The 16,298-nt window shown below is 38.4% G+C and overlaps 2 protein-coding genes across 3 annotated transcripts in view; one reads left to right on the forward strand and one right to left on the reverse strand.

The window, feature by feature from the left end:
- Nucleotides 1-16,298, forward strand: part of CDKAL1 (CDK5 regulatory subunit associated protein 1 like 1) — a 671,286-nt gene that overhangs the window by 169,652 nt on the left and 485,336 nt on the right. For both annotated transcript variants that reach the window (XM_044917193.1, XM_021696901.1), the window contains one exon: nt 4,524-4,620. In XM_044917193.1, the coding sequence (XP_044773128.1) occupies nt 4,524-4,620 (97 nt within the window). The remainder of the gene's footprint in view (nt 1-4,523; nt 4,621-16,298) is intronic.
- Nucleotides 10,409-10,800, reverse strand: LOC110586645 (protein S100-A11-like). Its single transcript, XM_044917195.1, has one exon. The coding sequence runs from the start codon at nt 10,760-10,762 to the stop codon at nt 10,454-10,456; it is 309 nt and encodes a 102-aa protein (XP_044773130.1). The 5' UTR covers nt 10,763-10,800; the 3' UTR covers nt 10,409-10,453.

Consider the following 16,298-nt stretch of genomic DNA (forward strand, 5'->3'; position numbering starts at 1 on the left):
TTTTATTTTACGCATTACTTAAGTTAGTCCTCTAGTCAAGGGTATGTCTCTAATTTAGAAATACGTTTCAAGAGAATAAGAATGATTATATTGAATTAACTTTACATGTAATTTTTGTTTTAATTAACATTTCAAGGCTATCTAAAATGAGGACATAGAAATTCATGCTACTTTAAAGTTTCTTAAGGTATTTTTGTTACATTCATATTTGAAGGATAAAAGCTTTTAAAAATATGTCTGTGCTGGGTTTTTTCCTAAAGAAATTGTTTTACAGGCTTTTATTAACCTGAACAAAGTTCACTAGACAAAAAGAACAGGATGTAAGAAGGGAAGTTTGGAACAAGAGGACTCAGGGAGATTGTGTCAAAACTTTTGCTACTTTATTTGATCACATATAAAATGTGGCATTAGTATTCCATAACGAGGCTGTGATTTTTGCTTTGATTATAGTTCTGATCTACCCTAGCATTTTAAATCCAAATTCAGTAAAAGCATGAAATAGTATTCTAAATGAGTTACTCACTCAAGCATCTCTGTTTTGAACTTTTCCTCTTAATTTTCTGGTGTTCTGCTTACTCCCTTAAAATCAGTCTTGGACTGTTTTATGACCTGATTTAGTGTTTATAATATGTCACCAGAACATTTTCCCTGGATTGTTACACATACTGGCTGTACTGTTTTCAAATATAGCTAACAATACAATGGTTAACTTGAAGTGCCGTGTAAGTGCTAACCATGATTGTTGTTGTTAAAGTATGGTTGTCGGTGGTGATATTACCTCCTTTTTGTTTTCCACACTAACATTTTCATTCTGTGGCAATGTTTCTACATCTCTAAAGGGCCTTAAAGTTTTGTACTCAATTGGATTCTCTCCACACCTTTAGGGTCTGTTCTATCTACTGTTTTCAACTGTCACATTAGAATGCATTTCGAAAATCTCCCCCCAGCTTCATTCCCAGCTGGTGACTTGAATTTCCAGAAACTTGATGGGCATTAGTCGAACCTCAGATTTAGTGTGTCCTTTGTGAATTTGTTGTCTTCTATCTCAGTACTTAGCCAGCAGCTTCTTTGAGCCAAATCTGACCTGCTGCCTGTTTTTGTAAATGAAGCTTTATTGGAACACAGACACACATACACACACACACACAAGTGAGTATGATGTATGATTGATTTTGCATTAAAGTGGCAGAGTTAAGACTCTTCCAGCAGAGGACCTGTGAGTAGGAAAGCCTACGCTATTTACTATGTAGCTCTTTATCTAAGATGTTTGCTGATCCCTTTTAGACCTTTGATTACTCCTTGGGGTTTTCCCTCAAGTATATTCTAGCAAGAAAACTAATTTCCTTTCCTTTAATCTTTCTTTTTTTTGGATCTTCCACATGCATTCAGTCATCATATCCTTTTGCCTAGAGTTTTAATTTCCTCACCTCTTGATTTCTTTTCTCCTTGTGTTTCATTTTATATCTTGCCACCAATGTCATATTCTTAAAATTTGGTTCTATCTACTGTATGTCCATGCTGCCACCAAACACTTCCCCATTGCCCACGAACCTAAATAGAAACTCTCCAGCCTCTTTCTTAAGTCTCCTTCCATAATAGAAGCTTTACTAGTCTCCCTAAAATAGGAATTCTGTAGTGTAATACTTTCCTCCTCCTTTTTACCTTCTTGTCTTCGTCCATGCTGGAATAGCTGCCTGGTGCTTTCTCTGCCCCGAGTTCCACCTTGTAGGAGTTTGTTTGGAAGCCTTGTACTATCTTTTTCTGTCTGCATATTCCTTTCTTCTCCCTGATATATATGTTGCCTGTGTATCTTTCTGTCACTAGGGGCATTTCATTTGCTGCTGTGTTGTTGGTGTTCTTTTACATCTCATCCATTATAAACCATAAGCTTGTTGAGTACAGGGTGCATGTCTTCTTCTTCACTGTGTTCCCTTAAGCTCTTAACATCATGTCTTAGGTGTGCTTAATAATTAAGTAATTGAGTCACATTATAGGAGGCAGGCCTTTTAATTTGAATGTAATTATTGGTGACCTTACAGACTCCCTTGGATGTTTACTGTGATTATAGGTGTTATAGCTAAAATTCTTGAGGAAACCGGTTGTTGCTTCCTCATACAGATTGTTAATGTAAATGGAAAAATTTTTTTTGTTGTTGTCTGATAAGGTATTTCACATTTACCAAAAGAAAACTATTTGTGTGCAATGATGTGCATGGCACTGATAAAAAAGTAAAACCAGGTGGTAGAGCCAGGCAGTAATTCTCTTGGATATGTTAAGCAATCTATCAAACTCAAATTTTTTTTGATTCCATTAACAAGTTTTTTTCCCCAGGATTCCAAATGGAAAAATTATACCAAAGCTCTCTAATTAGTTATAGAAATGATGTTAAAATACTATTTTATTCTCTACTTACGGATGATGTTAAAATAGTATTTTATTCTCTACCTATTCATTTAATCACTCTCTGCATACTTTCCAGAAGGTTTTGATGTGGCTGTTGATCATAAGTAGCTAGTTCTGTTAATCCCAGGGGTTTTTTTGGCCGCCATTTCTGAGTTTGTACTCTTGAAAAGGTTGCAAAAACAAGAGTGCCAGGTGTAGAGACTTTTTACTTCATAGTGGTGTGTTCTAAAAGTTACATGTCCTGAAACTGGGCTGCTGATACCCTTAACTTCCTCAATTGATTTTGGAAAGGTAAAGATTGCCAGTGGGGCCAGGAACACAGTTGGTGCATAAAGCCTAGTACCGAGCATCCAGAAAAACAAACAAAAAAAGGAAACAAAGCAAGACTATACCCCAAAACCCATATACTTGAAAAAGAATTGAAGGCTTGAAAATTTCATTTTAAAATGGGCAACGGATGTGAATAGTTTCTAGAAAAAGATACCAGCTCTGCTTGGTTGACCACTGTCTTCTAGCACGGCATCAGTGTTTGCTGTATACATGTATGCCAGATGAATGAGTAGTGCCTAAAGTAGATCCCAACCCCTCCTAAGTAAAGACATGCTAAATAACCAGACCTGTATACCTTTGAGTCAGCATTTCTACTTCTTAGCATTTATCTAGGGAAATAGTTAGACATCTTAGCATAGATTTCACATCTAGGTTTCCATAATCCAGAAACACTTTCTCAAATACTCAAAGATATCTATCCATCCACATATATATGTACATATGTATATATATATACACATACATGTATATGTTGTATGTATATGCATGCTCATTGTAAAACCATTTGTAATAGTGAAAGATTGGAAACACCCTAAATGCTGATTAGAACAAGAACAGTTAAGTTATAGTATATCCACATTGTAATGGGTAAAAAGGATGAGATTGATCTTTAGGTAAAGATGTGAAAGAAAAGATACAAGGTGTATTTGTAAAGCAAAATGTAGTTTCATCTTTATGTGTAAGTACTGAACACAGGTCTAGTTACACAATATACTTGCACATGTGAGGGCTGGGCTGGAAGTTAGCATAAGCACCCTATAAGCTTAAGCATAGGTCTCTGGGGAGCAGAACTGGGGAGATGTGTGAATTCCCAGGATAGAGGGGGTATTATACCTTCTATTTTTAAACTTTGTGCAGGTTATTTTTTTTTTAAGTGTATTTTACTTTTATGTTGGTCAAAACACTGGGAAGTCATAGAATGAGTTTTAGGCACATTTTCGTTAATATTTAAAATAACTTATTTGAATGGCTAACTTGTCTGTGTAGAAAGTGGCTTTTTTTTATTATGTTCAGTTAGCCAACATATAATACATCATTAGTTTTTGATGTAGTGTTCAACGATTCATTAGTTGCATATAACACCCAGTGCTCATCACTACACATGCCCTCCTCAATACCCATCACCTGGTTACCCCATCCCCCAACCCCGCTCCCTTCTTCAACCCTCAGTTTGTTTTCCGGAGTCCAGAGTCTCTCATGGTTTGTCTCCCTCTCTCATTTCTCCCCCTTCAGGTTTCCCTCCCTTCCCCTGTGGTCCTCCCCACTATTTCTTATGTTCCACATATGAGTGAAACCATATGATAATTGATTTTCTCTGCTTGACTAATTTCACTTAGCATAATCCCCTCCAGTTCCATCTCGATGCATATGGTAGGTATTCATCCTTTCTGATGACTGATTAATATTCCATTGTATATATGAACCGCATCTTCTTTATCCACAGTAGCCAAACTGTGGAAGGAGCCGAGATGTCCTTCAATAGAAAGTGGCTTTTAAGCATAATTTATGTCCTTGAGAATTCTGTATAAGTAAATTTTTTGGTTTTGTAATGGGACAATAACGAAAGACATGATCAGGTTGGACGGCTGTTGTATTCTCTAATGGTAGGACCAATAGATGCACAGTGCAGGAGTCTTATTATAATATGTTTTCTTTTAGTAGTCGTAAGAAAATCCAGTTTCATAGTAGAAGGGCTTGTTAGGATTTGAACGCTTTACATGTACTAACATCAGTTTCAAGGGTACACTTGTGAGTGAAAAAATCACACTGTTTTCTCTTCAATCTTTCAGAAAAGCTCAAGAGGAGAACAAGAAGATAGTGCTCGCTGGCTGTGTTCCTCAAGCCCAGCCTCGGCAGGACTACCTTAAAGGACTGAGTATCATAGGGGTAAGCTCGTACAAAAGAACATTTTTGGCTGTTGAAACATATACTTGGTCCACATTTGATTTGCTCTTTCTGTGTTACTTACAAGCTGTGTTACACTTCTGACTATCTCTCCTCAACATACTGGCCCCATTGCTGCTGAAATTTCGTCATGTCTCTGTAACTTTTCACCTTAGTGCAAAAAATATGTCCTTGATTCTCTCGTTAAGAAGAAAAAATACCAAACACAATAAAAAGCCGTATGGAATTGAAGTCCCTTCCTAATACCTGGCCTTTGTCTGCCTGTCCAGCACCATTTCTTGCTATATCATTGTAATTTTCCCATCCCACTGAACTCCTTGTCATCCCCCTGGTACACAGATGCCTTTTTTTGGAATGTGCCCCTTCCTGTACACTCATCCCCCAAGTCGCTCCGCCATTACCTGCTCTGTAAAGCCTCCTCTGACCACTCACTCAGTGTGGTCTTCCCGTCATCCCTGGCCTCGGTTCCCTTTGCTGACTGTGCTTACCTGTCATCTGCCCTCTCAGCACCTCACAGGGTTGTGATTTTACAATCACTTATCTCATTTTTTGATGAAGGCCACTTTTCTACTTAAATTACTAACTTCACAGTGACCGATTTTCAATCTTTTTTAAAGCTGACCATGTTTCTCCAACCATTCCCGTGATGCCTGACATACAGTTGGCACTCAGTAAGTGTTTGGTGACTGACTGAATGAGAGAATCTTCCTGCTCTTAGCATCGTGAAGTCAGGAGACGTGCTGTCTGTTATCGGTCTTATTCTTTGTGGCCATCACTATTCACAAAATGCCCAAAGGTCGTTGGCATTCATTTGATATTTGTTGACCACATGGTGGTGCTTCATCCTTCCCACCATTCTTCTAGGGCTGTACTCAATATGCTCAGGAATCCTCTTTAAAAAAAGACTTTATTAATTTAAGAAAAAAATATGTATATAATATATATATAAAAATAGAGTCCACTCAGAAAAATTATATGAATAATTGGCATCTGGAATGAGATTTATTGGATTTTTCCTTATTTGATGTACAACAGTACTGTTGACAACTTTTTTTTTTTTTTTAAGTTTTTTTTTTAAAGTAGTCTCTGTATCCAACGTGGGGCTTGAACTTACAACCCTGAGATCAAGCGTCATATGCTCTACCAACTGAGCCAGCCAGTTGCCCTGCTATTGACAACTTCTAATACTGTATTCTCAGTGTAATGAACTTGTTTTCTGCTGTCAAATCCTTGCCCCACTAGCAAATTTAATAATCTTTGAACAAACAGTCTCGTGTGAAACAGAACCTCAGTGTTTGAGAAGTTTAGTTTGTTTTCACCATTTGTCTGTTTACTTTTTGATTTCTCTTGGTTTAAGGAATGACATGAATATGGGCTCCTGAGTTATCTATTCATGTGAGACTAACTTTCTCCATAAACATAGTCCTGCTGTGTTAGGGAAATAGGAAACTCGTTAGAATTCTGTTTTAGGATGGAATGTGGCAAAAGCATAGGATTCATCTTAAATTTCATTTCTAGGAGTTAAGTTACTGGAATAGGATAATTTCTTTAGTATGACAAAGCGTCTTCTTTGTGTACATTATGGTAATATTTTCCTGAACTCCACTGTGTGTAGTGAAGAGCTCAGTATATGTTGGGATGTAGGGGAGATTCTAAGGGAGCATGCCCAGTGCTGCTAATGGGGAAGAGATTTTCCGGGATGATATAAACTTGTGGCTTTGGCAAATAACATCTTCCCCCTCCCCATTTAGTCTAGTACCCTTTTTGTTCCGTCATCAAATCTCACTTAATTACCACTAAAATTCTTTAGATTTATGTATTTTGTTTCTTTATAATTAGAGAAATAACTTAAGATCACATATTTAAAAATGGAAATAGAATATTCATAATTCCATCACTGAAACATGATAATTATAACTTTGCTTATTCCCTTTAGACTTTTTTTTTCCCATTGTGGGTTTTTTTTTTTTAATGTAATCTTTACACCCAATATGGGGCTTGAACTCACAGCCCTGAGACCAAGAGTCACAAGCTCTTCCAGCTGAGCCAGCCAGGTGCCCCCCACAAAGGGCTTTTTATTTTAATTTCAAATTAGTATGTTGTGAAAAGTTTACAAAAGTGAAATCACACTATTAGTAGTGTGATTTCTGACACTATCTGTCATGCGATCAAGGACACCAGGGTCCTGGTTCTTTGTGAAGGCAGCCAGACACTATCTGTCTTCAGCAGGTAGTGTTATTATTAAAATATAGGAGTATTCTTTGTAAACATCATTTTATAGAGCAGTTGTTTCTTTGGCAGCTATATGACATTTATCATAACTGACTTTATGTATAAAAGTTATGTTCACAGAACCTAAAATTAAAAAAAAATCTGAAGTAGGAAACCAAAATTACCTATAATTGGTGTCTGAAAAGACCTGTTTCTGAAGATAATTGTTAGAATTGCTACAAAAACAGAAACCTTCTGAAGAATAATGAATTTAACCGAAATAAAGAAATGAATTATATTGATTTAGATGAGAAAAAAATTCTGAAGTGTGAAAAAAATATGAAGATACTTAAATTCATTGACTTAGGAAACTAGTTTTAGGGATTGTACTGCAGTGTTTTTTTTTACAGACGGAGTGAAAACTGTTATTTCCTCATGCAGTTCCGCTCACAGAATAACTGTGACCCAGGGCTTTAATAGAGGTGGAAGAAAGAACCCATGTAACTGCGTTCTGTGCTTCTGCCGTCTGCTAGGATTTGTCTGTGTCACCCCACAGTACAGGGAGGGTGTGTCGATTCTTTGGACCAAGTGATAGAAATAAAAAGGTAGTGCACACCTGAATTAAAAAGACATATTATCCCCATGTGTGCAGGTACTCATGGAGTAAGCATTTAACAAAGAAGATTTTTAATAATTAAGAAGGATATTACTACTGTTGTCAGGTGAATTTTCATCGATATCAGCCTTTAGAAATGAGACGTTCAGTTTGTTTTCATAATCAGAGAGAGCAGCATAGTGAGGACACACAGCAATCAGTTGTCAGACCCCTGGGCATTTTATTATCTTCTCTCTGACTGTCTCCTGGAACTATCTAGTTGTAATTAATATTATTTGTGTGGTGCTGAATGAAAAGAAAATAACAGAATATCAAAACCTACCAACCTCTGGGTCCAGAAGAACTGGCTTTTGTGGCCATAACCTCTATACTTTTCCCATTCTGGAGCACAAAAATGTCTAATTTTTTTTTACATTGGGAGAAGAGAGAGAAAAGATTTAAAAATATCCATGTCTTCGATAGAAAGACCTTTTTGTAACCACAGCTTCTTTCCTAGAATGATTAAGTGAAATTTTAATATCTAGGACATATGTATTTATAGGTAACCCGTACAGAATCGGGATCTTTTTAATTTTTTTCAGGATCTTGAAACATTTTACCTCACAGTGAAAAATGTCATCATGTCTCTTGGGGCAGATAGTTACGGTTAACCATCGCCCTTGGAAGGTGTTTTCATGCAGTGTCATTTTTTAAAGTCACTGCTGTTATTTGTTTAGTTTGGGTACTCTGTGTCTGGCTGTAGGTGGTTCCAAGATCTTGTGAGTATACTTTTGAATGTTCCTTTCCTTCTTTTCAGCTCATTTGTTGGCAGGAAAGTTTCGTTTAGATTAGTCAACCAGAAAGCATGATGTTCTCTGTTAAAGTCTGGTAGAAAAAACGAAGAATAGACTTCAGGACTCAAAACCCTGACTTCAAATCCCTGGGCTGCCACGTCATTTTCCCTTTAATAAGTACTTACTGGAGACCTATTATGTGGTAGCTGCTAGGTGCTAGGAACGCAGCAGTGTATCAAATCATCCAAGATCCCTGTCCTCACCGTTCCAGTTCTTAGTGATATCTGATTCAAGCCTAGAACATCCCTTGTCCTAGAGAATGTGGTGGGATGGGTCCCTAAGATCAAGGGAAGATTGGCTAGTTGGGAATCTCCTCTTAAGGCTGAGATATACTTTGAGAAAATATACTTCCTGTCCATCACTAGAAGTTTTGTTGGGGATAGGTGGGTGAGACAATACTGATTTGCTTCAGTTCTTCTTAAGGTAGGGTTATTTCTCCATGATTGCAGGAGTCATTATTAATATGTGTGACATTTATTAGGAAGGTTGGTTTGTACTCTGCTTAGGAAAGCATGTTTACAAAATTGTACATTTTGTGTTGATTTTCTGTGCTAATTACTGAACAAGGACTGCATTTGAACTTGATCTTGTTGATTCATTAGGCTTATCTTTGTGACTGTATACTCTAGAAATCCTAAATAAACTGCATTAATACACAGGTTATAACATTAGAAAACGTGCAGTTCACAGCAGAATATATAATTTGATGTCAGAAACTTTGTAAATGACAGGACTTCCTGATTTGTCAGGTGTGAGCCCTGTGGGCAGGCGTACAGCTCTCTTTGGAGAGCTGATCAAAAACGCTGCTTACCACAGGCATCCACGTATTTCAGGGACTGTTAACCATGTTGATTGGCAGTGGTTTAAACATCTTTTCAGGCAGGCTGCCCTAATACTGGAAAGTCACACAGCATGGTGAGTATTTCAAATGTGGACACTTTAATTTTGAAAATTACGTGTATAAATAAAGTAGCATTTGAAAGAGGCTATATATATATATATAATTTTTTTATTTTTTTTATTCTTATGTTAATCCCCATACATTACATCATTAGTTTTAGATGTAGTGTTCCATGATTCATTGTTTGTGCATAACACCCAGTGCTCCATGCAGAATGTGCCCTCCTCAATACCCACCACCAGGCTAACCCATCCTCCCACCCCCCTCCCCTCTAGAACCCTCAGTTTGTTTTTCAGAGTCCATCGTCTCTCATGGTTCGTCTACCCCTCCGATTTCCCCCCCTTCATTCTTCCCCTCCCGCTACCTTCTTCTTTTTTTTTTTCTTAACATATATTGCATTATTTGTTTCAGAGGTACAGATCTGAGATTCAACAGTCTGGCACAATTCACAGCGCTTACCAGAGCACATACCCTCCCCAGTGTCTATCACCCAGTCACCCCATCCCTCCCACCCCACCCCCCACTCCAGCAACCCTCAGTTTGTTTCCTGCAATTAAGAATTTGAAAGAGGCTATATTTGAGAATATTTCTGTCATATATTGCAAAAGGTAAATGAATTCATGAAGTGGAACAGTGTCCCAGTAATCGTGGCATTGATATCGAGGGCAAAGCTTGAGAAATTGTGTCTTCCTGTTTGTCTCTACTTCATAGCTTCCTGTATGTCATCTTGTTATAGTACCTTTTTTTTTTTTTTTTTTACCTGTAATTGTCAAAAAGGCACTATCTTACCAGAATGACATGTAAATTTAAAAACCCACTGATGGGGCATCTGGGTGGCTCAGTCGTTAAACGTCTGCCTTCGGCTCAGGTCATGATCCCGGGGTCCTGGGATCGAGCCCCGCATCGAGCTCCCTGCTCTGCTTGAAGCCTGCTTCTCCCTCTCCCACTCCCCCTGCTTGTGTTCCTGCTCTCGCTATTGCTCTCTCTGTCAAATAAATAAAATCTTTTAAAACAAACAAACAAACAAAAAAACCCACTGATGTTTGTACCTTCTTAGATCTGTTTTGTTTTATTTTGTTTTGTGCTTTAAAAAACGCTATTGCTTTATTAACTACCAGACGGACTGGCCTGCACAGGGGGTGGTGGACACTCTGGGTTCAGGGTCCGTGGAGGATGTGAGGAGGACGTGATGATTGGGAGGCTTTTTGAAGGAAAGAGGTGGTCTGGAGGCCAAGGCCCAAGAGCCCCTCTGATTTACTTCCGGAAATGGGTAGACCTTGTAAAGGAGTCATGGCAAGCTATGGCCATGCCACCAATAAGATTAAGAAATTCTTGGAAATCTAGCTGCCCATCAGCGTTGAGGTCCAGTTTCTTCATCATGCGATCAAGGACACCAGGGTCCTGGTTCTTTGTGAAGGCAGCCAGTTCTGTATTCATGAAGGTTAGGAACTCTGTCTTGGAGAGTGTGCAGTTGTTACCCTCCTTTCCAGCAAACTTCTGGAAAACAGCAATCAGAGACTCGATGCACCGCTCGGTCTCAGTAGGGCTGGACATTTTTGCCATGTGTTCGCGGGATGGGCAAGGATCGTGCGTCTGGCGGCAGAGGCACTGCCAGATCTGTTGTTTTTATTTCTTTTATGGCCTTTTCTAGTTTTACCTGTATGTGTACACATTCTTCAATTATTCAAATATAAAAAAAAGTAAAAAGTAGTGTATCATAGTAGTTAAGAGCATGGATTCAGGAGCTAGATTACATAGATTCATATCCCTGAGGCACCACGTATTAGCTGTGTGACCTTGTACAAGTCACTTAACCTCTCTCTGCCTTAGTTTCTTCCTCTTTGGATGGGCGATAATAATAGAATCTAACTGAGTTTTGTAAGGGTTAAATCAGTTAATACATGTCACATGGTTAGCATGGTGCCTGGCATATAGTAAGTGCTCTCTCTGTATTAGCTTTATTATTATTATTATTTTAATTTTTGTTTCATTCACTTGCTAGTAGAATGAGCATTGAGCACATCTCTGTACCTGGAACAAGAACTGTTTGCTAGAGACACAGAGCTGAATAAAATGTCTTTTCCCTAAAAACAGTGAAATCTGAAGAGAGCCACAAATAATCATGATAAATATGCAGAGGGATAAAGTCCTGTGGGCACACAGTGGATGAAGCCGTCCTTGACTTGGGCTTGAAAGCCTGAGTAGTGGTTTGATGGAGAGAGGATGAAAGGCTTTCAGCAGAGCAACAATGTATCTAAAGAAAAGCATGTGTGCGTAAGGGCACCTGGAAGGGAGAGGAATGGCGAGTAGTGTGTCCTGACCTGAGTATAATTTGCGGGAGGGGTAAGTTTAAGAGGTGTAGTTTGCAGCAATGCAGGTAAGTGATAAATAGGCTAGGGTGAGGGGAGAGGAGTTTGCAGTACATGGAATGCTTACGTCAGGCCCAGTAGGACAGGGTGAGAGACTGTGGGGAGTTGCATAGCCTGGAAAAGTGATGATTAGAAGCAGTGTGATCTATGCCCTGTATTCATTATTTGTTAATTACTTTCTTGTATGTTATTTATACTGATCTTTTTTCTTTAAGTCAGATTTAATGAGGCATAATTAATAAAGAAATTTATCTTTGATGAATTTTGACAAATGTACACTGTTGTATAAGCACGATAAGAATTAAGATACAGAACATTTCCATTGCTCCAGAAAGTTCCCTCGTGTCCTTTTGTAGTTGAGCCCCCCCCCCCCCCCCGCCCAATTCCCACCCCACCAAACACACATACCCACAGTCCTTGGCAGCTGTTGTTCTGATTTCTGTCCTTACGGTTTTGCCATTTTCAGAATGTCATAGAAATGAAATTTTATGTTACTTCTTGATTTTTTTCACTTAGCCTAATGCATTCAGTTTTCATCCATGTTGTGATTATTAATAGTTTGTTACTGTTTATTGCCTAGAATTATTTCACTTTAGGGATGGGCCACAGTTTATCTGTTCACTAGTTGATAGAAATTTGTGTTGTTTACAGTCTTGGGCTCTTAAGAATCAAGCTCCTGTAAGCATTCACACGTAGATCTTCATGTGGATATGTGTTTGCGCTCTCTTGGGTCGATACCCAGGAGTGGTATTGCCTCCAGTCGTATGGTAAACATCTGCTCAACCTTTTAAGAAACTGCCAGAGTATTTTCCAGAACTGCTCTCCCATTTTGTTTCGCATCAGCTGGTCCATTTGCTTCGCACCCTTACTGAAAGTTGGTACGGCCAGTATTTTAATCTTAGCAGTTGTACTAGCTTTTGTCGTGATATCTCTTTGTGGTTTTTAATTTGCTTTTCTCTCTTGACTGATGATGTTCAGTGTATTTTCATGTGATTATTTGCCATCGGTAGATCTTTGGTAAAGTGTTCAACTCTTTTGCCACTTGCCCCTCTCTTTTGGTGATGTTGAGTTAGGAAGCTATTTCTTAGGAGACCACACACACACACAACTGTTTCTTAGGACATGAAAGAAAAGAAGTTGATAAATTGGACTTCATCAAAATGAAATATTTTTGCTTCTCAAAAGAAACTATTAAGGAAATGAAAAGGCAAGCCACAGACTGTGGGGAAAAGAGTTGCAAAATACATTATCTCCTAAACAGTTTATATCCAGAATATGTAAAGGACTCCTACAACCAAACAGTAGGAAATCAACCTATTTTAACATGGGGGAAAGATTTGTCTGTCTTCCTATCATTTTTTCATTACCTTTTAAAATTTTGATATATTAGAAACTTGGAAATTTGGGGTAGGGGAAGTGATGAATCAGCAATGAGATTCTTCTTTGGTTTCCAAACTTAAAATTTATATTCCCAGGAACTCAGAACAGGTCTGATAAAGTATGCATTGCTCTCTTTCTGTTTTAAACCTTTTCTTTTTAAAGTATGAAAAGGATTTATTCAACTTTCCGATTTATTTGCACTTTACTCTGAGGGACACTCCTTTAAAGCCAGGGACTTTATTATTATTTTATATTTTTAGATATTTTACATTACTTTCGGTGCTTGCTTAGTATGGCGTCTGGCTCAATAAATATTTGTTGAGTGACTGTTAAAGATAAGGTATGCATTTAACTAAATTTTTTCCATATTGTTCTGTTTTTCCCACAGCATTTGTTTTTAAATTTTTCTTTTCCTGTTTCATGAGGCTGATGCTATCATATGTTGGTTTCTTAATTAATGCATCAGTTTTGTACACCACATATATAACGAATTGCCACAAATATAGTTGTTTATACACAATACACAATAAATACACAGCATGTATTTATTATTTTACAGTTCTGGAGACCAGGAGTTGGACATGGGTTTTATTGGACTAAAATCAAGGTGTTGACAGGGCTTTGTTCTTTTCTGGAGGCTCTGTGAGAGGGTCTTTCTCATTGCCTTTTGCAGATTTTTGAGGCCACACACATTCCGTGATGGGGGGCCCAGTCTTCCATGTTCCAAGCCAGCAGTGCTCTCTCTGACCTTTTTATCAATGTCTGTCTCTCTCTCCCGGGCAGGGAAGACTCACCTTGTAAGGACTCATGGGAGTAGATTGGGCCCATCTAGAGAATCCAGGTTAATCTCATCACATCGGTGAGGTCTGTTTGCCAGGGTAGGGAACATATTCATAGATTCTGGGGCTTAGGACTTGATCATCTTGCCTGAGACAGACAGCATTAATATTTATTACTTGATGTTTCACATCTCTCATGTGCGTTTGTGTTTTGGTTCTGTTATTACTCTCTTTTTAACTTTAGTATCACTTTAAAAGTAATTTTTTTTACTTCGTAATACTGTCCTGTTATTTAATATGATTATAATATTCTAATGTCCTAAATAGTGTGTCTCTGTACAATTGTGCTTAGCATGTTGAGTTTTGTTGTAATTGCTGAAAGAGTTGGTTTTTTTCCCCGCTACAGAAAGTTTTATAGGTATTTTAATTGGATTTAAGAGGAAGAAGTTTCTGGTACGGATACACATTTTTCTTGGCATCCATCTAGCCTGGCCTTATCTGTCAATTAGTAAATTTTATCTCTTACTGAGTGTTAGTCACTCACTGGTACCATTTAGGTAGCAAATAAGCTTTTAGTGATGTGTGGAATGTGTGCCATATAATTTTTGATGAAAAGGCTGTTTCTACCATTGGGGAAGAATTTTTCTCAGTGAAGAGATGAAAGAAGATAAAACTGTACTGGGAAATGAGAAGGTTTTGTTCAAGAAGTTAAACCACATGTAGCATCCAATATTCTTTTGTGTACCTCATGAGCAAACTTGTGCACAGGCTTGTGAATTCAGTGTTTTTTTTCTAATAGGGTTAGCTTAGTGACTGCTATGGACTTCCCCAAATTTTAGAGATTGGAACGTTGAGCTGTCTCACAACACCATGTATAGAAGTTGGGACTTTCCTTCACAGCTTGGAGAAAAATTTTTAGAGAGGAAAATGTTTTATTTTTTTTTACAGAGAAGTCAGTATTGAACTTTAACCTATCAGATGCTGATTATTGAATTAAACTCCCATTATGGTAAAAGTGAAAAGTTCGGACTTTGATGGAAAGACTTTATATAGTATAGTTCTTAACAGAGATAGAAAGGCATTTCTTTTTAAAGGTTGATAGGGTTTTTAGGTGGTTTTGAGGTTTTGGTCTGCTATTTCTTAATTAGAATGGTAATGACAGGTTGTCCTATTTACATACAATCAAAATTAAGAGAGCCCATGAGAGAAGTCCTTTGGATCTGTGTTAAATGTGTACCTATAATGTATTAACCTCTTTTCTAAAAGGATTTGAGGTGTCTTGGGATGAAGTCTAGAAATAGTAAAACCCCAGCCAGATCTGTGCTAATAGAAAAAGGCTCACACCAAATAATAGAGAAATGCAGGTGAACAGTAGTCTTTGTATGATTTCAATAGAATTACCCTGAGCGATGCTTTTGAAATATTTCTGTTAACCCCACAGTGACTTCCTTGTGCAGGTAGAATAGGATCTAAACTGCATAGTATGAGGTACAACGTCTCACCTAATCTTCCTCCTCTAATTATCTGATCTCCTCTCCTGTCGCTCTGCCCCTCATTCACCATCATTTCTGTCTCAGCTCCTGGAGGTTCACATTGATGCTCCTGTTTTAGGGTTCAGGTCCCAGGATTAATGCTACCTGTTCAGAGGTTCACCTGGATCACGGTAGCGAAATTGCCCTCTCTACCTCTGGCCACTCCCAGACTCGATTTTCTTCATAGCATCTGTTATGACAAGAAATGAACATTTTCAGTTGTTTCCATGGTTTGCCCCCCGCCCCCATTAGAATGTAAGGCCCGTGAAGCAGGGACTTTGTATTTTCCACCATTATATCCCCAGAACAGTGCTTCGTGCTTTGTTGGTGCTTAATAGATATTTGTCAAGGGAATGCATGCATGCCAGTGGTGATTTGTGGGGGAAGGTTTGGGGGAGTAGTTGTTACCGGGGTCTCTTGAAAGTCCAGGTTTAGTTGGATAGCATTCTGTGATCATTTAGTAATGACCTCCATGTGTAGAGGAAAAGGAAGATTCATGAAATGTGCCACCCATGTGCCATTCCTCGATAAGATCTACCAAAAATCCTTGGCAGGACTTGAGCTGGATATCCTTGTGCCTCGGTTCCCTTAGCCTTGGAAATAACAATAGTATCTACTTGCTGGGAATGTCGTGAGGATTAAAGGTAATAATGCAGGTGACATGTTAGCACAGAGCCTGGGACACAGTAATTGCTCAGGAAATGTTAGCTGTCACTGCGTTACTACTAGTCATTAACGTATCTAGCTGCTCGTTGTTCAAAAAAAAAGATACTTCCAGACGCATCCTAAAGCAGAACCTCCGGCTGCAGAACAGTATCAACTTGCTCCCTGACTGGACTTTTTTTTAGGCTGGTTGGCCAAATTGTGTCTGAGGTGTGCCTAAGTTTCCTAGACCTGCCGTAACAGATTGCCACAGGCCGGGTGGCCACAGGCTGGGTGGCTGTCTTAGTGCACTTCCCTTTATGGTTGCCAGTAGCTGCATGTGACTGTTTAAATTAATTAAAAGTTAGCTTCTTGGTCACAGTAGCCACATTTCAAG

This window comes from Neomonachus schauinslandi, chromosome 8 (assembly GCF_002201575.2).
Source record: "Neomonachus schauinslandi chromosome 8, ASM220157v2, whole genome shotgun sequence".
Taxonomy (NCBI): domain Eukaryota; kingdom Metazoa; phylum Chordata; class Mammalia; order Carnivora; family Phocidae; genus Neomonachus; species Neomonachus schauinslandi.

Bases quoted from the DNA above. Each gene is read 5' to 3' on its own strand.
- LOC110586645 (XM_044917195.1), bottom strand. From the start codon at position 10,762: ATGGCAAAAATGTCCAGCCCTACTGAGACCGAGCGGTGCATCGAGTCT.